The 25,168-nt window shown below is 40.1% G+C and overlaps 1 protein-coding gene across 1 annotated transcript in view; it reads left to right on the top strand.

Moving 5' to 3' along the window:
* LOC129731986 (adhesion G protein-coupled receptor L1-like) overlaps nt 1–25,168 on the top strand; it is a 178,686-nt gene that overhangs the window by 140,121 nt on the left and 13,397 nt on the right. Inside the window, exon 7 of the mRNA XM_055692427.1 lies at nt 6,363–6,464. Coding sequence (XP_055548402.1) covers nt 6,363–6,464 — 102 coding nt within the window. The remainder of the gene's footprint in view (nt 1–6,362; nt 6,465–25,168) is intronic.

Below are 25,168 nucleotides of genomic sequence, written 5' to 3'. Positions count from 1 at the left end.
TTACGGTATTCGGAGCTTGATACCAAGCTTAAAAGCTTGGCTAAAGCAAAGAAACGCGGATATTGGCGTCGGTTCGTGAACGAGACGTCGAGGGAGACATCGATGAGCAGTCTTTGGAACACAGCCCGAAGAATGCGGAATCGCGTAACGGTCAACGAAAGCGAAGAGTCTTCAAGTAGGTGGATATTTGATTTTACCAGGAAAGTATGTCCGGACTCTGTTCCTGCGCAAAACTTTGTTCGCGATGCGTCTCAGGGCCACGACGCGATAGAATCACCTTTTACGATGGCAGAATTTTCAATTGCCCTCCTATCTTGTAACAATAACGCGCCTGGGTTAGATAGAATCAAATTCAACTTGTTGAAGAATCTACCCGGCAATGCCAAGAGGTGCTTGTTGAACTTGTTCAATAAGTTCCTGGAGCAAAATATTGTACCGCAGGATTGGAGGCAAGTGAGGGTGATCGCCATCCAAAAACCGGGAAAACCAGCCTCTGATCACAACTCCTATAGGCCGATTGCAATGCTATCCTGTATCCGGAAATTGATGGAGAAAATGATACTCCGTCGTTTAGACCATTGGGTCGAATCAAATGGTCTACTGTCAGATACTCAATTTGGTTTCCGCCGTGCCAAAGGGACGAATGATTGTCTTGCGTTGCTTTCAACAGATATCCAGCTGGCGTATGCTCGCAAAGAACAAATGGCGTCTGCGTTCTTGGACATTAAGGGGGCTTTTGATTCCGTTTCTATTGACATTCTTTCGGGCAAACTTCACCGACAAGGATTTTCTCCAATTTCGAACAATTTTTTGCACAATTTGTTGTTCGATAAGCACATGCATTTCACGCATGGCGATTTGGCAACTTTTCGAATTAGCTACATGGGTCTTCCCCAGGGCTCATGTTTAAGCCCCCTTCTTTACTATTTTTATGTAAATGACATCGACGAATGTCTGGCAAATTCATGCACGATAAGACAACTTGCAGACGACAGCGTGGTTTCTGTTACAGGAGCCAAAGCTGCCGATTTGCAAGGACCATTGCAAGATACCTTGGACAATTTGTCTGCTTGGGCTCTACAGCTAGGTATCGAATTCTCTCCGGAGAAGACTGAGATAGTAGTTTTTTCTAGGAAGCATGAACCTGCTCAGCTCCAGCCACAATTATTGGGTAAAACGATTTCTCAGGTTTTGGTACACAAGTATCTTGGTGTCTGGTTCGACTCTAAAGGCACCTGGGGTTGTCACATTAGATATCTGATGAAAAAAAGCCAACAAAGAGTGAATTTTCTTCGTACAATAACCGGATCATGGTGGGGAGCACACCCGGTAGACCTTATAAGGCTTTACCAAACAACCATATTGTCGGTAATTGAGTACGGGTGTTTCTGCTCCCGCTCCGCAGCAAACACACATTTGATCAAACTGGAGCGAATACAATATCGTTGTTTGCGTATCGCCTTAGGTTGCATGCAATCGACCCATACGATGAGTTTGGAGGTCTTAGCTGGAGTTCTACCATTGAAAAACCGCTTCTGGAGCCTGTCTTCTCGTATTCGTATCAAATGTGAGGTCTTGAACCGTCCTGTGATTGAAAATTTTGAAAAGTTAATCGAACTTAATTCTCAAACCCGTTTTATGACATTGTATTTCAATCACATGTCACAAAATATAAACCCTTCTCCGAATATTCCAAATCGTGTCGACTTATCAAATACTTCTGATTCTACTGTGTTTTTCGATACATCCATGATAGAAGAAACTCGTGGAATCCCGGATCATTTACGCGTGCAGCAGATCCCCAAAATTTTTTCCAATAAATATCGAAACATCAACTGCGACAATATGTTCTACACTGACGGATCACTTCTTGATGGGTTAACTGGCTTCGGTATTTTCAATAACGATTTAACCGTCTCCCATAAGCTCGATAATCCTGCTTCTTTCTACGTCGCAGAATTAGCTGCTATTCAGTACACCCTAGGGCTTATCGAAAAAATGCCCACGGACCATTAGTTCATCTTTACGTACAGTCTCAATTCTATTGAGGCTCTCCGATCGATGAAAGATGTTAATCACTCTCCGTATTTCCTGAGGAAAATACGGGAACATCTGAGTGCTTTATCCGAAAAATCGTTTCAGATTACCTTAGCGTGGGTCCCTTCTCACTGCTCGATACCGGGCAATGAGAAAGCGGACTCTTTGGCTAAGGTGGGCGCATCAAACGGTGAAATTTATGAAAGACCAATTGCTTTTAATGAATTTTTCGCATTTGTACGTCAGAATACGATCATCAGTTGGCAAAATTCTTGGACCAGAGGGGAACTGGGAAGGTGGTTACATTCCATTATACCCAAGGTATCGACGAATCCGTGGTTCAAGGGGTTGGATGTAGGTCGAGATTTCATTTGCGTGATGTCTCGGCTTATGTCCAATCACTATAGATTTGATGCGCATCTCCGTCGTATTGGGCTCGGGGAAAGTGGTATCTGTACCTGTGGTGAAGGTTATCATGACATAGAGCACGTTGTTTGGTCATGCCCTGTCCACCGTGACGCCAGGTCTAAATTAGTAGCTTCCCTTCAGGCCGGAGGTAGACGGCCAGCTGTTCCTGTTCGTGATGTCTTGGCGAGCCGTGACATACCCTACATGACCCTTATATACATTTTCCTAAAATCCATCCATGCCCCAGTCTAGTCCCGTTTTTCTCCGTCTACACCCAACAAAACGACAAGAACACGTTTGAACCTTAAGCAGAGGTTTTGGAATCAACAACTGCACCCCACACGAATTCACCAGGACCTGAGAACCCGAGGCCTTCAGTGATATCTTGGCTCAGCGGCACATACCATAGGCCACTTGAACACCAGCGAACAACAACAACGAACCATAACCAGCCACTAGCCCCCGCACAATACCTTCAGGACCCGAGAATTACAAGCCCCTCTTCCAGCTCATGACATCGTGGCTCAGCAGAACCAATCCATACATGCTGCATATTCATGGCCATTCAAAGAGCATCAGACGACCATCAAACTACAAAACAGTGATTGGAAAATACATCCTAGTTTTAGGATAGACTTAATTTCAGCTCGTAGTCGGCAGCGAGGATAAAAAAATTGCTTAAAGATTTTAAGTCTTCATATATAATTGGCGCCGTAAAACATTAAATTGTATTTGTGCCGTGTCAAATAAATGATATGAGAAAAAAAACACAAAAAAGGTGAGATCCATTTAAAACGACTCTCAATATATTAAATATTACTTTAAATTCGCTTACTCTATTTTTTTAGTGTATTTTTACACATGATATAAAACAAAGATTTAGAAATTTCCGTATAAATCTGCATTTAATAAAATGTCAATAAAATAAAAAAGAGGAACCAGGAGGAAGATTTTTCTTTTCGTATATTTTCAGAAGGCTTTGATCTTTCTGTCAATGAATAAAGCTTCGACGGGACTTGCCCGGAAGGTTACTAAATCATAAAATTAGTTTCACAATATTATGGCTTTTTCGCGGTCGATTTTCACAATCACTTATTTCGTTAACAATCCATGATTATTTTATGCATTCAACGTTTTAAATATTGCAGAACATTTTACTTATCTTGTAGATTTCTCATTTTTTTACGCCACCCGAGCAGTAGCACGTATTTTTAAAACTGATCAATTTACTGTGGAATAACTTTGAAATATAACAGTTTGGTTTATGTGATAAGACACCAAAGGGTTCTGGGATAGCATGGGGGTATGTTTTAACTGAAATCAATTAAAAATAATGAAAATCGTGTATTTTGTATGTCGGACTTTTGGCCAACTTTTTGGGTCAAATACTCCTATGAGCGCCGGTCGTATCGATTCTTGCCGTGTCTATACGGACTCCGAGTTCCGAAACTATTATCTATGTGACTATCATCGGTAGTTATGTGTGTTTGTGTTGAAATATGACCTTTTCGCTTCCTCGAAACGACTTCTTTTACTTGCCTTACTGGTCGTTCCAGTGGTACAACAACAAAGAGGCTAAGTCCAAATTAGTCCTTCGCGTGATTTTCGCTCATTTACTGTGGTACCGGTGCGGCTTGGATGCCCAGTAGTGCACTGTATTGTAAGTGGTAAAATAGAAATTATGAGCTCATAAATAACCCGACTCGGTAGGAAGGGGAGAGGGTGGCTACTGCTGTGAACTGTAACATTTTAGACTTGCATTTTCTAAATGGAGGAAGGTCGCCACCGTTGTCGATTCTTTACGATAAAGTTTCTTCCTGGGACCAGGGATAGAACTTTGGCGAAACAATTTTAACGAATGATACTTACAGCGCTTAGAGATTTCATCGCCAGAATGTTTATGGCTTTGATATTTGGTTGTTTTCACCTGAAATAGAAAATGTTGTTTTCGCTAGAAATAGAAAATGTTGAAACGGTTTCTGTTTATGATTATCTTTAAATACTGACAAAAATCTGAATAGTTACTAGACATGCGATAGTGTGGAACTAGGCACTTATTTGAATAAAAAATCGCAGTCGCAAATAAGTATGCACCAATTGACTCCACTTGAGATCAATTACTGAATGTGTACCATCCCAATAACAGATCTATTTAGCGTTATATTATAATTAATAATTTGGACCTTTCGTTGTTTTTGTTGTTTCACTAATCCTTGTAAAATAACAGTTTGAAAGTATCTTGTTGAAAACAACATGGACATTCGTTTCTACTATTTGAGTTCGATCACAGGGGCAGGGCCCAATAAGGTAAGCTACCTCTCGTGAAAAGCTGAACTGATTTGATGGTTTTCGCAGTAATTCGGCGTGAGGGACCCTATCAAAAGATTCGAAAAATAATTAAAAAGCAGAAAAGCTACGCCTTTTTTTGTCCATATTCCTGTGAATGTTGTCCTGCACTTTTAACAAAGCTGTGGTGGTGACCAGTTCTCAACCTTGATTGATACGTAATTAGCAGGTTTAAGGCGTTTATGAACTCTTGTTATAGCCATTCCTCCGTAAGAAAGCGTGAACGTAATAAAAACGTTTCCCACATTCACTCAACATATAAAACAAGTTGTGCATCTAGCGTAAACTCTTTTAACACCTGAGCAAATTATTCTATTTCCCCTCACTTTGCAACAAACTGAGCAAAAAAACAGTCTCGGCAGAACTTTTTTTCGTCCCCATCGAACCTCAAATACAGGTAATTATTTACCCCTATACTCGCACTGTCTAGTGGTCATAAGACGATCTTATCCCTAGTCTGTGTATATCGATCGCCAACAGCAGACATTCAAACTCGTACGAGATTAAACTACTCCAACCTGATTGGTCCAGCTGGATGGTGTCCTGAGGTCTTTCTCTTTCGAGAGCATCTCATCCCCTTTAATCCGTGTGTGTGTATAGTGCGGTTTGCCACACGTACTTTTCCGCTCAATGAGCCAATCAAACTTGCATGGGAAGAGGAGTTTCAATGGCATTCTTTGCTTCCCTCATTTAGCGAGCACATTCTGTATGTATGTACTCGATTCCCCCCCATTGTGACAATGCAACTTGTCCGACGACGGCGACGGTTACGAAGATTGGAATCGTTGACAGAAGGTGATAATAAAATAGTGATGTGTGTCCCGTGCGAGCTTGAGTGTCCAATATAGCTATGTTATACTCGTACATTGGCAAAATCTTGCTTTTCCCTTATTATCGGAGGATAGATTGTGAAATCATATAAGAAAGAACCAATTTTCTCGCTTCGTTTGCCACACGTTTGGTCAGTCATTTTCGTACCACATGAGCCAGGCCAAACTTACGCACATTTTGTGATCGAAAGAAACTGAAATGTTAGGAATTTTCCACTTCAGGAAACATCCGCTCTGCAAAGTGCAAACTGAATTAATTGTCCTCCCTTGTACATTGTACGAACAAGACAAAATCGACTCGTGAAGATGAAAAGAATTTTCGACACAGCACGAGAAAACGAATTTCGCACGGATGAGGTGTTGAATGTTAAATGCAATTGACAAACATTCTTGGAATCGCCCGGATGGTAGCTAGGATTGATTGATTTTCCCGTCCCGGTACTCGAAATAATGCGAACAAAATTGATTGAAATATATTCCAGTTTAAGCAATCAGAGCCCGTATTTGGAGCGCGGTTCGATCGATTTTCGGTTTACTAAGGTGAGCAGATGATTCTGTCCTGCCGGTATCGAATAGCAAACACAAACCCCGGTATCGGTGAATGATTCCAATAAATCCATCGCATGCCAGCAGCAGACCATTTGAAGCGTTTTCCTATTTAACAATTATCTCCGGAAGCAAGCCAATCAATTAACATTTTTCTTTTTCTTTCTCTGTACCGTTTTCTTCTTGCTCCGGCAGATCCTTATCGTCCTGTCAACGGTGGTGTTCTTGGGAGCGATTGCATCGGTATGGGACATTGTGGAATTCTGGTCCGTCTACAGCTTCGCACAAGGCATACAGGTAAGCATCGAGTACCGGATTTGTTTACTCTCACAGGACTGCTGCTGCTGCTGATGTTGATGCTCTAGTCGATAGCATCCAGACCGGCGGTGTAGGATGATGACAGCATGCTATACGGACTAGAACATAGCATGACCGTTTGGCTGGCTGGCTGGATCCTGGAGGTAAATATTTACCGACGAAATCTTCACTCTTCGGATGCGATAAGGCTCATAAACAATTCCGAGCATGCCAACGAACGGTAGTAGGTCGGCATACTCTCGAAAAGCTGACAACCACTCATCTTATGTCAATCAATATGGTGGTCTGCATCTGGCGGTGGATTGAACTTAGATTGGAGACAAGCAAGCAACAACAGCAGCAGCAGAAAATAACTGATTTTAGATAACTTGAGTCAAGGGTCCACTCTCGAGCGATGTTCGATACATCCGGGCATCAGCCGAGATAATCGAACGGAATTTTCTTCGAGTTTGCGAAGCACACTCAACGTAGTGCTTTCGCTGCAGAGCCGTGCGCACGAGATGGGTTTCGGAGGGTTTTACTTATCGCAAAAAATATAAGTGAAATTTGGCCTATTGAGGATTAAATTTAACACAAAATCAAAAAGTTAATAAGAACAGTTTTACAACAAACAGTTGCCTTAAAAATATTAGAAAACATAGAATAGAGAATCGGGAAAACTGATTTGCTCAAACATCACCTGCTTCGAAAAAACGGAACTATGAATCAATCATCGTGCAATCATAGGGTATATACCCTTTTTATATAGTCTAAAAAAAATTCACTATAGCATGTAAACGAAAAATTTTCAAAATGAAAATGGAAATTTAAAATAAAAATCATTAAGTCATTTCCTAGCAGGTACCACCAGTTTGTCCAACTGTTTTCAATTATTTTTTTTTTTGCTAATTTGTTGGATATCATTCCAGGTTTTATTTTCCATTAAACTTTTTTAAACTCGTCAAGTTACTTTTACAGAGAGTGTGTTTGAAAATGTTAATGTTATGTCCGGATAGTTGGGTCCGACCTCTAACCTACTACTTTTTGCAATTTATTAATGTTAAGTAGCAAATAGGTTGTAGATTTCGCACTGTTCTTTCCTCTCCGTAGACCTTTTCATATGCATTTTAATGGTAGAACGGGACATTCAACGCTAAGAGATGGCACTTTAGTGGTAGTGGTAGTAAAATCGAAATTTCAACGAGCATTTTGCTTAATGACCGGAAAAACTGCTATTAGTTACCCTTCTTTATATGTTGCTCGTGGAAATTTCGATTCTACTACCACTATAGCGCCATCTCTAAGCATTGAACATTTTTTCGAGTGTCCACTTGAGTTCTTGATTGATGTACTGATAATATTGTTATTTGTATATCCATTTGTTGTTTTGACTTCGTTTTCTTCTTTTTACAGGTACCCTTTTTTCGAATAGGTTCCTCAGAAAGTGGTCGATTTTTTTCTGCTTCATGGTTGATATCACTTTAGGGTGGTTTACCGGTAAAACAAAAACCGGTAAAACCGATATTTTTTTCAATACCGAAATACCGGTATTGGAGAGGCGAAATAACCGGTATTTTCGGTATTTTTCTTTAAATTATAAAAAAATTGTCACAATATTCATAAATCATTGTAAGGCTAACGAATGCTATCCACTCAGGTAAGCGTTACAAATCACATGACGATGTATATAAAAAATACATTTAGACAGAAGCAACATTGAATATTAATTTACTCTTACCTATTTATCAATTTGTGTCATGGGCGCAACTACGGAGGGGCTAGGGGGGGGCTTCAACCCCCTCTAGAAAGTGTTTAGCCCCCCCTAGAATTTTCCAGAGAATGATTGTATTCAATATAAATACATTCCATATTACTTATCAGAGCATCAAAATCAACACAAATTGAGATGTCGTCATTCATTGGCTAAGAACTAGTTCTGCACCCAGGATCGTTTCTCAAGCCTAGCTCTCTTACTCATCTTACAAGCCAGACAATAGCTGTAGAAACTCGTGCTGTATCAAGAAGTTGTCGCCATTTTACTCGGTTTTGAGCTGTGTTTCACCAGTTCCTGCGCCCCTTACTTTCTGGTGCCGGTAGGGTTTGCTGAAGAGAAGTAATTTCATAGGGTTGTCGTCCGGCATCCTTACGACGTGATCGGCCCACCGCAACCTTTTGTGTTTCGCCAGGTGCGCAATGGGGTTCTCTCCAAGCAGCGCTTGTAGCTAATGGTTCATGCGCTGTCGCCGTTATCCGTCGTCCGTTTGTACTCCACCGTAGATAGTCCACAGCACCTTCCGTTCGAAAACACCAAGAGGACTTCCGTAGAGGACTACCGGTTATATCAGGGTTTTGTAGTTTTTTGTATTGAAGTAGTCATGTCCGATCAGCACTGTGCTTGGTGCGTATGTATGTAATGTCTGTGAAGAACGGGCCGTCGATGAGGACGTGGTCAATTGTTTTGCTGTACGTTGGTCGAGGAAAAAAGGGACTTTGGACTGCCAGCCCGTGGGAAGCTGCGAAGTTGGTGCATAGCTGGCCGTTGTCGTTCGTCACGGTGTACAGGCTGTGCGGGCCGATCACCGGCTTATAAAAGTCTTTCCTTCCGTTCATGTCCCCAATGACGATCTTGTTACTCCAGCTGTGCGTAGAACGTTTCTTTTTCTGCATCAGGTCTTCCTTCGTGAGGGCAGTGCACATTGGGAATAGTGTAGTTGTAGAACCAGCCTTTTATTCTCAACAAACACAACCTGTCGCTGATTGCCTGCCACTTCATCACACGACTCTGCATCCTGCACAGCACTATAAAACCGCTACCAAGCTCATTGGTTGTGCCACCGCTTTGGTGGTACTGTGCCTTGCGGTCACAAATCCACCGTACCTTCTCTCCTTTCAGGCAAAGCTCCTGGAGCGCAACGATGTCGAAGTGGCGGGATTCTAGCTGATCCAGCGGAATCCAGTCGACATCCGGGGCGTTGAGTGATCTACTGTTACATGTACCGAGCTTCTAATCGTCGTCCTTATTTCGTCGGCTAGGTCATTGCCTATTGTTCCGGTTTGTTTTGAATTCTTGATTCTTCGTAGTATGTTTATTTTAGTATGCTGCCTTACTAGGGCTGCGATGCCTAGTCTCGCGACGGGGCTGCCGCCATAGGTGTAGCTGGCGAGACACCGCATTTCATAGTTCAGCCGTTCGGTCCGGATCAGTCGCTGTTTGAGCCGCCCCTAGCCTGTGGGGTTCAGACAAGCTGCACTGTAAGGAGAACAACTACCCCTTTCCTGTCAGCATACGACCAAGTTCCCACCGGTTTACCGGTTTTCCCTTGGTTGCTCGTATCACAGTCGGTAACACGTGGAGGTAGGAATAGAGTATTATGCCTTGAACCGCACTGGGGTCTATTTTATTCCAGCTAGTACGGGTGTGCTGTTAAAAAGCACTGCTCAGCCATTTACCAAACCTGGCTCTCCTCAATATCAAATCAGTGTTGCTGAAAGAGGTTGGCGTTGACGCTGTGTTCAAGATATTCAGTACATCTTCGGAGATTCTATCCCGAAGTGATTTTTTCTGCTGTTACGACACTATTTTAAGCGTTATTAAATAAGCATATCAAAACTCCTTTTTCCGTTTTTTTAAATTACATACATTAAAACTATCTTTTTGCTTTATATGCATGAGTTCAGACGATGTGTTTATGTGTATCGATAATATGTCAAAAAACTTTATATCAATTATGCAAAACATTTATTTTTTAAGTCGAACAACTAATCTCTTTACACACTCATACTCACAGAGCCAACTTGTGGGTTTTGAACCTACCAGTTTAACTACAAATTATGAAATTCAAACTAGGCAGTAACCACAATCATGTCAGCGAAAAAACTCAAGTCATTATCCATTTTGTGTCTTTTAAAAACTAAAAAAATAATAAATAAATATAAATTTGGATTAGGAATTCAGTTTTTGTTGATACAAAGTGTTTACAGGATGAAATAATAAACCAATAAAGAATTTCATCCAAAAAATTCTCAACAGTTTAAAATGTTGTTTTTCTATGAATTTTAAAGTTATTCACTAATTTGAAACTAAGTTCTGCGATGTGAATGAAAATAAAAATTAAAATCTGCATGTTTTTTTGTTAACATGAGTTTCGAACTTATGTTCTTCGTAATCATATCACTAGATTCTCTCATTGAAAATTTTCAAACACTGTTGAACTTATCCAGTGTTGTATGTGGAACATATACCACAAGAGTTCAAAACAATGGTCGCAGAGGTCCAAATCTTACAAAAAAAAAACTGGACTGTAATGAAGCATAGGTACTCATAAATGCAAAAACATGGTTATGCAGCGACACGGCCATACATAGATGTAACCTGAGACGCTAAGCAAAAAATAAATTCCAAATCCAAATTTGTGTAGGTAATGTCTTCGGCAGTGGTTTACTTCGGCAGGTTTTTGCATAGAACTGCGGCAGAAAACCGGCCGAAGAAAACCACTGCCAGAGGCGTTCGACACCCTATATATTTAATTATTTTTCAGTTTTATTTTTAAATAGTACAGAGAGGATGACTTGCGTTTTTCGCGGACAATCATCATTACTACTCCAAACTATGATTTTAATAATTTTGTAGTTGGAAAAGTAGGTTCAAAATCCACGAATCACCCCTGGTTTGTATTAATCCGAAAAAAATAAAAATACCGGTTTTTTACCGGTTTTACCGGTTTTTATTTTTATGAATACCGAAATACCGGTTTTTCGAAAAGTCGGTAATACCGACCACCCTATATCACCTTCATCACTGAAAATTGATTGTCTTTATATTACGACAGTTAACCGAAACATTTACCAAAGTGGACGAAAACACGCGTTCAGGCATGTCTTTGAGTTTTTTCTTCGTTCAATTTATCAGTTCCTCCTCAGTTTTCGCGACAAAACTGCTGGAGTCGACCTTACGCTTCAGGTTTGCCTAGAAATTTTCGATGAGACGCAGCTTGTTGACGTTGGGCGGGTTCGCCGTCTTGGGTATCACTTTTCAGCCGCTTCATCTCCTCCAAGGATCGCTTCGAGTAGTGGACCGACGCCAGATCTAGCCAGAACACCGCTTCTTCGCCCTTGATATCCTTGATGAACGACGCAACTTGCTGCAGGGACTTCGTACTATAAATTTCTCCGTTCACGGCCAGTCCGGAGCGAAAGACGAGCGCCTTTGACATCCCTTGTTTATCAGCCACAGTAGCACCTTCTTGGGGAACTTGGTGTGTGGAAAGAACTTCACCTCAGAGCTCACTTCCTTCGGGGAGGAAGTAAAATACGAAGCGCCCTGCCAGTCGTTGTCATCCAGGTTGAGATAAGCCTCGTCATCCATCACCACCATCACGTCGCGATTCGCGAATTGACTTGACCGTCTTGTTCATCTGCTGCCGCTGCATCATTGCTTGCAGCGCTGAGACCAGTGGACGTGACTGGCGCTTCTTGACATGTATGCACATGTTCGCCAGATATTTTTTGACTGTTTTGGCCGGTTACACCGACCACCCGGCTAAGCGCACGCAGCGATGTAGCCACTTTTTCCTCGGTCTTCCTCTTCGGCATCCTTTGCTTCTTGTCGCTAAGGAACGGGCGTATCCGGGGTCCATAAAGTGCCGCACGATGTCCGTTTATGCCGCGGCGGGGTACCGTTCTTTGAACGCGCACACTTCTGAACGGAGTAGCTCCGCTGTTTTCGCCATCACGGTTAAAGTTCTACTGATAGAGCTGTCAATTTTTTATACTGTCTCATGGGCATCAACCATAGATGCTGCATGTGTTGTTTAGTCAGTGCGTGTGTAAAAAAACCATCACGAACTTCGTGGTTTAAATACTCCACCCTTTTTCATGTTAGCTCATTCTATCAGATTCTCAAAACTAAAAAAGATTTTACGTTGCATATTGTACGAAAACTAAATCTCATACCATGTTGGTAACAAAATTGTACATTGTATCGTGTTGCTGCTTGGAAAAGGTGCCATCAAAATCTCATGCAGGATGGTTGAAGATAGCAGAATTGCAGCATTTCCGCGTTTTGCATCCTGCTGCTTCTGCTGAGGGGAAACAACATTTTAGTACTGGTGCCGGTAGATGTTCGGCAGAGAGCTGATCTTAAGACATAATTCAGTGCAATGGAACAGCAATGTCAAATATATGCTAACGAGCAAATATTACAACGCTGTCGATGGACGATCAACAGCGCTGTTACAATTAGAGACTGTGTTATAAAGAGATACGCAAGGAGAAAAGCAGTAAATATGGCAACCCTTTGCTAATATTTTATTTTAAACAATTCTGGCAACCACATTTATTTTCGCATGACTTTTCATACGCACTAGAAAGTGTAATTAAAATTCGAAACTTTGTACTGAGTTTCAGTGCTTGTTCATACAATTTTGATAATTTGCAATGCATCACTCATAACATGAGCATGACGAACACATTTTTCGTTGGAACCATAATTGCACGAGATTCACAGAATTTAAACTGATCGCAACACATATTCTGTACGAAAAGTAACACGCATGAGTTTGTTTACTTTGCACACTTGGAGCCTCGATTTGACGGTTCACTTGGAGTTTTCGACCTCACTCTTTGCGTATCTGTTCATAAAACCGTCTGTAGTTACAATTATGACGATGGACAATCAATACTGCTGAAAAAATTTTTCAGGTCAAAACACAGGAACTTTTGAGTATCATATTTTTTTGAATGAAAAACTCTTTCAAACTCTTTCACTAAATTTTAGATTTTGTTTCTTGGTGCTCATATTTGAAACTTAGCTTTTTTAACGTAGAATTCGTCTCACGGCAACTTACATAACAGTACAAATTAAAAAAAACGAAAACATTGAGAGCTTGGCCACTTACGAGTGCTTGAAACTTGGTTATTTTCTAAAAGATTTTCTTCATTCTTTGGAAAATCAGCTGTGCGTCCATCAAGACTTATTTGATCGCAGCGTTCCACACAAACCCACCGGCGGACCGCAGCACTGTAAAGCATAGCTAAGCATGCCCCACATTTTTTTCCGAATTTGTTGCGTTGCGTTTACCTTTAGCCTTCCGGCCACTGTTAATAGCTGTGAGTGGACGGGAACGTGTGTTATTATTGTCTCGTTTGCCTGTTTGCAGTGTGTGCGGAGCGGAAAATAACAAGACAACTAGAATCATCCCGTGTCATTGGTAAATGGCAATCCAAAGTCAAGGCTTCTCTACAAAGGAAGATAAAAAAGAATTATCAAGAGAATTTACCGCGTAACACAATTAAATTGATCAACCCGAATCGAGTGTATTGCAAACCTATTTCAAAAATATATAGATATTAAACAGGCTGTCGTAGATCTACGTTGACGTTGCGGTCGTGTCTTATAAACAACCTCTCCAACTTTTTATATCTCCAGATATGTTAAATCCATGGACATTCCTGGAATTTTATTCAGAAAAAATAGTTAGGAAATCGAAAAATAATTATTTTGAGCGACAGTGTTGCCAGATATGTAATTTTTGAATTTGAAGAACTGAATCTTATTTCTCGGCATATACTTTGATTTCGAATTTTATAATTTCATCGTGTTTTCGAAAAAACACTCAGGGGCATCCACATACCACGTGGACAGATTTTCAACGATTTTGACCCCTCTCTCCTCTCCGTGGACAACTGCCCATATAAATTCTAAAAAAATTGTATGAACCATGGACATTAACCATTTTCAAATTTATATTTCAAATTTATCAGTAAATTTGGTCATTTTTTTTAAACTATAACTGGAGCTTTACTCATAATGTCTCTGAAAGATAAGTGTTTTCCTGTAAAACTTTATCACAAATACAATAATATTGTCACATCAAAGATTAAGGTTGCATATTCATCTTTGGGGTGCTTTTTTGCTGTGTCCCGTTAGCTCGTTCCACAAGTACAGTTTTGAGAAACGGTGTACGACAAACTTGTAGTCCCTAAGCAGTACTAGAAGCTTGTCGAATGATGCAATGCTCTAACTCTTATGCCTGAAGTGGGCTCTCACACATTAGGCATTCGACAAAAAACTTGCAGTACTACTTTGAGGTCCTTACCATAGGTTTTTTGTACATCTTTTTTCAAAATTGTACTCGGGGAGCAAACCATTGGCATGCAACCAATTGAACTGACACTCCCCCGGCGTTTTCATTAAAATCTTTTAATGCAAAAACCATATCGAGCAATACTACCGCTTGAAATTGATATTTTTCGAATGCTTTCACTATTTTTTTTTTTTTTCAAAAATATCGTTTCAGTACATTTCTTGACTTAATTCAATTGAAGCCATAGTTAAAACAGAATAGATTTTTTGATAGAAAATGGCATTTTTTGAGATGGAATGACTTATATGCCAAAACCAACCAGTACTAACTGACATCGCCATCTATTGACAAAAAGTGAGAACTTAGTTGCGCATCTGATATTAAACTCAAATGTACAAATAACTCTCCCAGCTGGTCTCGAGGTACGATGCTGACCTAACAAGCCAGTCCTCATAGGTTCGAGTCTCGGCTTGGAAGTGTCAATAGAATCATAGCTCTGGCCCCGCAATTGTCCCCTAGAAAGTCGAGTTCCGAATCGGAATGTAACACCAAGGAAACAAAAATAAAAAAACGACACATAAAAACTTACAAGAGAAGTTTGACAAGGAGCAATAAAAGATAGCTAAACATTGGCTCCAAAAAAGTAACAAATGAGAAGCATATCGATTTCACAAACAAATAATTTGAAAAAACAATGAAAATTATTACAAAATTAAAATACGACAAAAATTAAAACGAATTAAAAACCAGTTACACAAATTGAAAAACTACGCAAGTTGAGATAAATGAATTAAAAGATTATACAAGGGAACCAAAATTAATGACAAAATGGTAGGAACAGAGAATTCGTTAATGAATATTTATCACTTAGTTATTTCAAGTAATTACTGTGCACTGTTTTGACGTAGGGGTACGTCTTTGTTTTCTATTTTAGATTACATTTTGTGAAGTTGAAAATGAAACTGGCGCGTCAGATTTCAAACGAGTATAGCAAGGGAACGACTTAATGCATCTTAGTCATTTAGGTGTCGGTGGATAGATAGAATTTTTTGGTGACAATTGTTTGGTATAATGTTTTACATTGTTGCTTTACTACTTAATTGTGAAAATAGGTGCAAAGTTCCAAGGTCAAGCTTTCCCATACATTTTCCTCGCTATTGCTGTGCTTCCCGAGCACAGATAACAATAACATGGACGGAAGAAACTTCATATTCTGACTCAACAAAGTGTTTTGTTCCGTTTCTCTTTCTCGAGACTGCGTGGCTACGCCCGCAACGCAAAACTCTACGCTCAACTCGATACTGAGACTGCGTGTGAAAAATTCAGCTTCGTTCTTATTCGTCACACGGTAGCGAGTGGAGTATGGCTGCATTAGGAAACGAGAGCTGCGTATGAGTCAATTTTCAGGCACTGCGGAACACCTAACCTTAATCTTGCATACGACAGCAACAGGTACCATCGTATGCTGCAGGATATTTCGCTGGCTCAGCTACCGGAGAGCAGAGCGGAGAGCAAATTTATTATGTGTGGCCAAGCAAAATATTCGATGCCACCGGTGGTGCGATCATCAGCATTCTGTAGCACCTAGTTGAAAATTATGAAATCAGTTCTTTTCAGAACTATGAATGAATAGTTTATCGCAGCAAGATATAACCCTCATTTCAAGGTGATCAAGATTGGCCAGCTGGTTCCTGCTTTGAAATCATCATATTATTTGGTGATTTTCGGTTATTTTACACTTAAAGAATTGTTAAACATACATACAGGTGTTCTATTGCAATGTGCTGAGTGCGAAAAGTGTGAAGTTCCACAAAAATAGTGAATTTAATTGTGAAAATTGAATATCATTGCGTTGCTTTTTAGATTCACCGAAGTGTTTATTTTTTCTTGTTTTTTTTTTTTTCTATCGCTGTCTTGGCGACGGTTTGAAAGTGTGGAGTGTGTGGTGTTATTGCATACAATAAGAATAGTGTTTTTCGAGCAGCTGCTCCACATAGTTTTATAGTGACAGAATGCTCATTAGGAGTTTATCCGTTGGCATAGTGCAAATTATATTTGGCCTGTATCTAATTAAACTTGAATTGAAAATTTGCCAATAAGATCAAAACCACGCATCGCCGTTTACAGTGTTTATGTGCTATCTCTTTTCAACGAATGAAATGTTCTATGGATTAAACGAGTGTGTGAAGGCATACATGCATGTTGCCACTGTACTGCCATTTAAAGAAAAGTTCAAAAACGATGAAAACAACTGGAAAATGAAGATATGAAAGCTAAGTATACGGTTTGTCTTGTCTGTATTGTAAAGTGATATTTTGGTGCTTGTTTCTAGTTTTACTTTTTGTGAGAAAACAGATACAGCGAGATTTTGATTTCATCATTGAAATTTTGTGCGCGGTATATTTCTCACAGGGTTTCAGTAACAAGTTTTGTTTTGGAGTATGTGTTTCTCCGGAATCATATGCTTTGATTTTTTTATTGTTCTAGCTTTTGACCAGTTGTTTTACATAATATGTTATATTTATGACTAGTTCGACACTTTGTCAACAAATTTAAAAATATATTCTGGCTAATATGAATATTTGCATTTTTTAATTTGTTGAGGCTTTGGATGCATGGAACTTTGCCAATTTTCATATTTATTAGGCAACTCGTACATCGTTAAGAGATAATCGACGTAAACGCCGAGTTCCTGCGCGTCCGTGTCGGCCGGCGGGATTAAAACGGTTGTTCGTAACGCTTCGGTGTAAACGCGTATTCAGCCCGGGCGGGTTTTGCTTATATATGGACTTCCGGCGTCAGGTGATTTCGCGAAGTCAACCTAGGTATTTCATCATATCTTTCTGATCTTCATCAACGTTGAGCCGGAGACTGCTCGCGCGTTGCATCTAAATTAAGACATCGCAAATCGAAGTAGATTTCGTTCAATCGATAAATATCATTTCAACCTCCGCGTCGATACCTTCCATGAGGTCGTATTATCTACAGATAGATCAACAACGCGCAATAGTTTTAGGTATAAAGAGGACCACCTTACGAGGAGATATACGGTAATTTTAAGTGGTCTCGGTTTAGTCAAAGGTCCTGTATCCTCGCGTACGTTTTATTGTTCCGGTGTTACATTATCAAACTAAATAAGTTCGAATCACATTATGAATAACGTGGCGGATGTAATAAACTTGTAGGTGCGGCACTTGTTCTGAAGAACCCGACATTCGAATATAGCGCATCGTTTACCAAAACGAACCCTGCTGTATACCTTTCCCTTTCTCCAATATCCCAGTGATTTCTCGTGGAAGTGCAGAGGTGTTCTCGGCTTCCAATAAAGCGAGTATCACGTCAACATATTCCTATACAAACTTCTTCTTTGATCTGCATTCGGATGCGGCCGGCGCTGGTATTGCCTAATATAAATATTTAGGTCACCTGTTTTTACACATTGAGGATGCATGTTGGTCCCAAACATCATCTGTTGGTTCTTTGTGTAATTTCAGCTGATCTGGCAATAACGGAGTAGCAACCGCGGGCGGTCAATCATGCTCATGCTCATGCTCATGCAAGATATAACCCTCATTTCAAGAAATTTACTGCTTAATTTTTCGGTTCAATTGTTTCTTTGTACTCAGTTTTGCTTCTGAAAAGCACAAATTCTCCTTTTGTGCTCATGATAATAATTCAGTAGTATTGAAGGTGTTTTGTTTCGTTTCTTTTTCTCGAATCTGCGTCGCTCTCCCCCTTCATTGCAAAAATCTACGCTCAACTCGATACAAAAGACTGCGTGTAGAAAATTCAACTCCATTCTTGTTCTTAACACGATAGCAAGTGGATACCTGTGTGAGATACACGGTGTATAACGGGCGTAGTGAATTATGTCAAACAAGAGTTCAAATCATTATTTATGTTTGTCCTACGTCACCATTTCTTACAACTCCTAGGGCTCTATACCTTGTAGTATTTATTATATTTTTGCAGCCAGCAATATGCACTTTTATTTTAAAACTGTAATTCCAAGCCCCAGTGTCTCAATGAATTTCTTGGAATTCTGTTTTGAGTTATGACATTTTGAATTTTATTTTGTAATATAGGAATTCTGAATTTGAAATTTTTGTGATTCCAACGAAATCTGTTTGCCTATATTTTCAATTCTTATTTTTGTTTTTTCGTCTTTGTCTGTTCGGTGAAACAATTAAACTGATCAAATGAATGTTTGAAAATTTTCTCAAATTTTAAGTGCTACTTTTTCAAATGTTGGTATTTATATTTGAATTTTATCAACTATATAAGAGTACCGCCGAAAATTGGTATTTTCTTTTTTTGTTTTTTGTTGCAAGTATGTCACTTTGATGAATTTATATATTTCAGTCTTGGGCATAATTTTAAGTTTTTTGTTGTTGATTCGAAGACTAATAATGCTTTTGATTTGTTAGCGTTAGCTTAAATTACTCACATTTTTTTACCTTAATTGATAAATTTTACTGGAAACTTTAGTTATACATGATAAAAACTTGCAGTTCCTGATCGCTAATGATTGAAAATGCTGTACCTCAGATAACCAAATATTAATTCAAAGCTCTAGGAAACCCACTCAAACATTTATTTAGAACTAAACAGTTTTAATGCACCTGCCAATGATCGAAAATTAAGCTTCCTCGCTAAAGGCAAACCTGTACACGGCTGCACTCTCATAAGAATTGAATCATTCAAAACTGAAGTACCATACATTGAACAAACGCTTCTACAACAAGATCATTACCTACATAATGCATCGAAGTTGGATGGCTTTGCACTAACGCACCCGTTGCACTTAGCTTCAGCCTACACCAACTCTCGTAAGCGTAAAACTGCTGTTGAAAAGCGTCGGCTGCCACATACAATTAATACACGGTACTCAATTACAACAACAGTGCAGCTTCCGCTTATGCCTTTCCTCCAGCCATCTTCGGAAACGATTACAGGAATAACCAACAGCGTAAACAAGTGTCCAGGCTGTGTTCGACTACTATCGCTGCATGTAGTGATTTCCTCCTTTTCTCCCCTGTGGGTGGCAGTAGGAGGTGACTTACAGTAATGGATGCCGCATGCAAACATTTCGAACGCTTCGGCCTCGACGCCAGCCGCTGGCAGGTCAAAGGAAACGAGACGTTGAAACGAAGCATTGCTTGTTCCTGGGTAATATCCACGTGGACTCGACTTCGTTGTGTTATGCATGTTGCCTACTACAGGAGCAGTAAAAGTGGGCGAAATCGTTCAGTTTTGTTGTAAAGCACCTATACATAATACACTACATATCAACCGCGATGCATTTCCGCGATTGGAAACGGCAAAATGATAAAAGTTGTTGAAAAATCTTTTCGCCTATTGTGAATTTCCCAGCTTCTAGTCATGACAAAGCACAAGCTCTCTAGTGTTCAACATGCGCACCCTCCCCCACACTCCACCATTACCTTAGCGTGTACGAAAACTGTAACAACAGGACAGCTTGGTAAGCAAGCACTCATCACGTTATCGCGTTGTCACTCGAGCAATGAGCAGCACAATAGAGCGTCGGGAGCCACTTTTGAGTAATTATTATCTGCGGGCTTCTGGCATAGTTTCAGTTCAGCTCGGGCTGCAAGCTGAACGAACGAAAGATTGCGCTTTCAGAGGTAAAAAATAGAACGCGAGAGTGCCGGTTGCTCAATGGTTACAATCTGAATGGCTTGCGGCGGGATGCGTGTCTTCTTCGGATGGGGGGAATGGAATGAGTTACATCACTGAAATCTTTTTTTGTGGCATATCACGCGAGCACTACGAGAAGTAAGTAACCTGAATAAACTGATTTGTTAAGTTTTGACGAAAAGGCTTTCGGAAAAGTTTTTTTCCATTAATGTTTGATCTTTTTTGGCAATTGTTATAATCACTTTCGCCAATGTTTCCTGTTATGTTAGCACACGATCGGTAGCTAATTTTCTTTATGTGTTTCTGTAACCCTTTGTAATGAAACTAAGAAGGTATAACCCCAAATAACTACAAATATATACAGCATTGTACCCAAATTCTTCCGGTCACATACTGGAAGGTGATGATGAGCATCCAATTTAGGCGTCTATGTTTTCATCAACGTAATCCCAATAATGCATCACCCCAAGAACCCCGAGCCTACACCTAGAGAGATTGTTGATGATGTTTGCTAGTCCAACCCCAAACGGGAAAGCGCCACCAAATGATGAAGGGATAAAGTATGATGAACATCTGTTTACCCTCGAATCAATGTACATACAGAAATTGAATAAAAAATGAATAGACTTTCCGCTTTCGTTCCGAGAGTGTGGGGGAACAGCCAGCTCCGTGTTTGCTTAGTTCGGATATCGGTTCGTATACCTGTTGGCACTTTCGATCGGTGCCTTTGCTTGCATTTCAATGAGATTTGCGTACAGAAAACAAAATGCGGTTGAATGCGGTGCAGGTGTTTTCTCAATCTCTAAAACACTGTTATGTGAATTGAACAATTTTCTTCGCCACATCCCCGTCTGTGTGAAGTGAAGAGCCTTGATCCGGTATTATCGTGACGCACAGTAAGAATTTGATATTCATACTATGATAATTCGAAGGGTGAATTCACCGCTATTGCATTCATGATTTTAGTTTTCCTGCATATTCATAAGAATATTTGAATCATCGTCGGCTAGAGTGGGTGCAGTTTTCTATGTAAACTGTACTCTGTAGAGAATTCTTTCCGTTATGTTTTTCCCGCTGTGGTATCTGAAATCGACACCAAGCAGCAGCCAATCATGACCCTCGTCACGTCATCTTCAGGCGGTTTGACTGCATACTCAAGATGATTACACAGTTTGACGTACAGCTGCTATGAACGAAGCGTAGGACTATGTATATACGTAAAACTACAGGATACTCGTGATGATGCGGTTACACCGTGTCGGTATGGCGTGCTTTTATGAAGATAATGCGAATGCTGTTAACCGCCTTCCCTGTCTGGTCTACTGCTGAGGATGAAACGTCGGCAAGACGAATGACTTCTGTTGAAGTTTTCAGTGATTTCTGAAAAAAAATTTGTTTCTCTTCTTTCGCATTCAATTTTGAAAGTCAATCATTCAATTTCTCGTAAGTAAAATAACATTTGAAATTCTCTTAGCTTGTGACTGTGACAGACAGGCCATATTTGAATGACCGTGTCGTGAATCTGTCGGAAACAGTAATATAACATGGTTTTTGATATGCATACCCTGGTACTGAAATGACGACAGCTAACGATATTAGCATTAAACCAATTTTAGATGCCTGGCGGCTGATGGAATAGCAGCGACAGAAAGAACAAGCAGAAATCGAATTCTCAACAGCATGAGTTCGTGTTTTATCTCGACGAGATTTTGTTAATCGCAAAAATGCACCGGCAATGTACTCAATATTGGAAGCCTTGCCTGGTTTATAGAATTCGGTCAAATACCCCAAATTAATTCTGTCAAGACACACCTGTGCTTTTAATAAAATATTGATGACAGTGACATTTTGGGCTTTTTTGACGATATTGGTGTCTAATCAATCAATATATTGAATAATAATTTGGACAACACGACAAAATATAAAAAGAAATGCACCTATAATAAGCAGAATAGCATTGCAATCAAGCATAAAACTTGAAGATAATCTAACTTGAAAACTCTCCCGTCACATTCTTCACCGTTCTGCTGTCGCGTTCCGAAACAACGACAACGGCAAAAGCTGCCAGCTTCGGTGATTCCTCTTGAAACATTGTCTTAGGTCCGTGGTTGTGCTTCCTCTGCGGCAGCGTCTAGTGCGGAAAAACGGTGAATACCATTTAACCGACATTCGACACCACGTAATCCGCCGGGAAATGGCAGCCGCAAGAAAAAGCTTTCCATATCAGCATCCGGTAGTAGCAATTGTTCCTTTCGCATTTTCTTATTGCTTTCGACGGAGCCAACGGGGATTTGGAGTGGAATTTTATTTTCCTTGGATTTCACCGCACTCAGCCCCGGCCCACGTGCGGTCAGATCCCAAAGACAAGGTCGTCAGTCGTCAGCAGGGAGGGGAAACAAACGGAATATAATGCTAGGTACGTCATCCTGGCTTTACCTTTTTTTCAGCTTATTTGGCTGCAAGCACGCACGAGTGCACATTGAACCATGAAATATTTGTTAGTTTTTTTTGTTCAACCACAAAAATCCGCACGAGTGTTCCGATGAGATCTCGAAAACAACTTATAATTGTTAGTTGTTCGATAGCGAAACCGAAGAAACGGAGAGACAGGATGAAGCGTTATCTAGGAAATGTTTTTCGCATTCCGCGGGCGTTCTTCCAACAGGAAACTTGACACCGTTCTCCACTCTTCTGTTGATTTCACTGGACGTTTCTGAATGATAGCAAATACTTGCGCGAAACCACTTAAAAAGATCAGTTTTCCACCCGGCAGCAGCTTTTGAACCCGGCAACGTAACACAAGGTTATTGGTTTTCCTCAGCCTCTCATCATTGCCGCCCTGTTGCACTTCGTGGGATGAGAAATGTGAAATAAAATTGAATTAACGTGTTGGCGCTCCGTCGTTTCTGCTAATGACACACCACTCGTGGCAGATGATGGAATGCTCGGGGGCTAAGCTCCTAAGGGTAGCATCGGTTTGCGTTCCCAGACGTCATTTGACGAATGAAATTAAATCTATGATTAAAAAACAATTCCGCTAATGGAAATTTTAGATTCATAATGAAGTCAATGCCTTGGGAACTATGAACTTAGCATTGTTGGGTGTTCTTGCTCTTGCATTATGAGCATCTTATTTATCCTTTGCGACCTGAGAAAAATATATAAAGATTTGACTCCGAAAACGTACAAATTTATTGATCGTTAGTGAGAAGCCATAGCATACCAATTGCTATGCCATCAGTACTCAAGAAAAATATACAACAACTTTCTAAATATAAGGTTTAGTATAATACAGACGGAAAATTGCTTCTTTTTAATGTCGTGTTTACGCAGATTTGACATAATTTTCGATTTGACGATTATAATCTTCTTGTAGATATTTCCTTCAGTTCCTATTATATTTTGCTAATTAATGATGACTTTCAATGATTTACAAGCGTAGTACAGGTACAATCATACTGGTTAGGATTGTTTTGACTATTTAGAAAATTAGTTTGATAGATTGTTTGTAAGCATGTTCTGGTAGAAGGTACACACAACGTGTTATTTGCTTGGGGAAATACCGACAATTGGGTGTTTTCCGTTTTTCAGAAAAAAAGGCGTCTGATAACAATTTTCGGTTCAAGGCGTCATCCCGGTTCCAGAATTAGGAGCAAGTACCAGCATAGATCAGAGCACTGTTGCAAATGCCTACCTCCTTACTTCAAAACATCTTGCATCATATCGAAGTTACTTTAATACATGAAGTATATTAAAATCGGAGATGTGCACTACCCACCATAAGTTTTAAATCGCTTTCAGTTCGAATATTGTATCACTCCCAATAAAGCTTAGCTGAAACAGACGGATATCTCGAATTTCCGACAACCTAGAAAGTTGCGATCTTCAGCAAACTTGTTCAAAAGGTAAAGGGCTTCTGGATGGTGGATAGTTCAGAATTCTATCATTCCGTGCGCTAATCAGTAAGAAATGACCTTAACATACCCACGATTCCGACCTACTAGAAAACTATGGTCTTCAGCAATATTGCTGACAAGCTTAGGGGTTTCAAGTTGATGAACAGTTCAGTCCGGACGATTCCTCGTATTTCAGTATAAACTTCTGTAACGATTAGAACCTCCTAGAGAGGTCTTCAGGAAAGTTGTTCGGAAGGTCAGTGTGCACGCATTTCTTCGTATTTTGACCCTAACTTATTCCGCGATTCTCACTTGAGCTTGAACTTGCAGACTGCACATTTTGTAGTTGCTTCTCCGTGATGGATCTGAGCTAGTGGAGTTGTACAAAGAACCACACACATGGCTTCTTGGAATTAGATTATCATCTTCAATGTACAACAATTCAGTAGCTTCCGCTGTGTAGAGACCATAATGGCGCCGGCCTCATCCTTACAGACGTTAGGGTGAAGAAAACGTTAATAAGGCGTCACAGTTGTTATTATCGGAAACCGAGTTTACCTCTGCATCTCCACGACTGTGACGGAAAGGTAGGGTTTGGTCACCAAGGTGAGTGACGAATCAAACAATGCTGTGCGCGAAGTCAACTCATTAGTCATGACGAAGGTAAATGAAACGAAGGTAAATAATAATGCGTATAGTCGTTAGATTAATCACGATATTTATCGACCGAACGAAACCTGCTCCGATTTGCTACACATAAAAGCAAAGGGTGAACAATCTCCGGCTAAACGGTCAGACCGATATTTCCAAATCTTTACGACTGCGGCAAAAAGACGGAGTTTTGTTTTTATGTCTCCATGGTGATTGTCGAGATCGAACGATGTTGCACGCGAAGCTAGCTCTTTTCAAAAACAAACGAACGCACATAAACATAGTGTTTCACACCAATAACCTCTTACCTTTGAAATAAATAACTAACACGCCTACTAAGTACAAAAACTGTCAAATCATTCATGCATTCATAGCCTGAAAACTTAGAAAAACGATTATTAAACAAAAAAGGGAT

Source organism: Wyeomyia smithii, chromosome 3, assembly GCF_029784165.1.
Source record: "Wyeomyia smithii strain HCP4-BCI-WySm-NY-G18 chromosome 3, ASM2978416v1, whole genome shotgun sequence".
NCBI classification, from domain to species: Eukaryota; Metazoa; Arthropoda; class Insecta; order Diptera; family Culicidae; genus Wyeomyia; species Wyeomyia smithii.
This window is presented reverse-complemented; position numbering and strand designations above follow the sequence as displayed.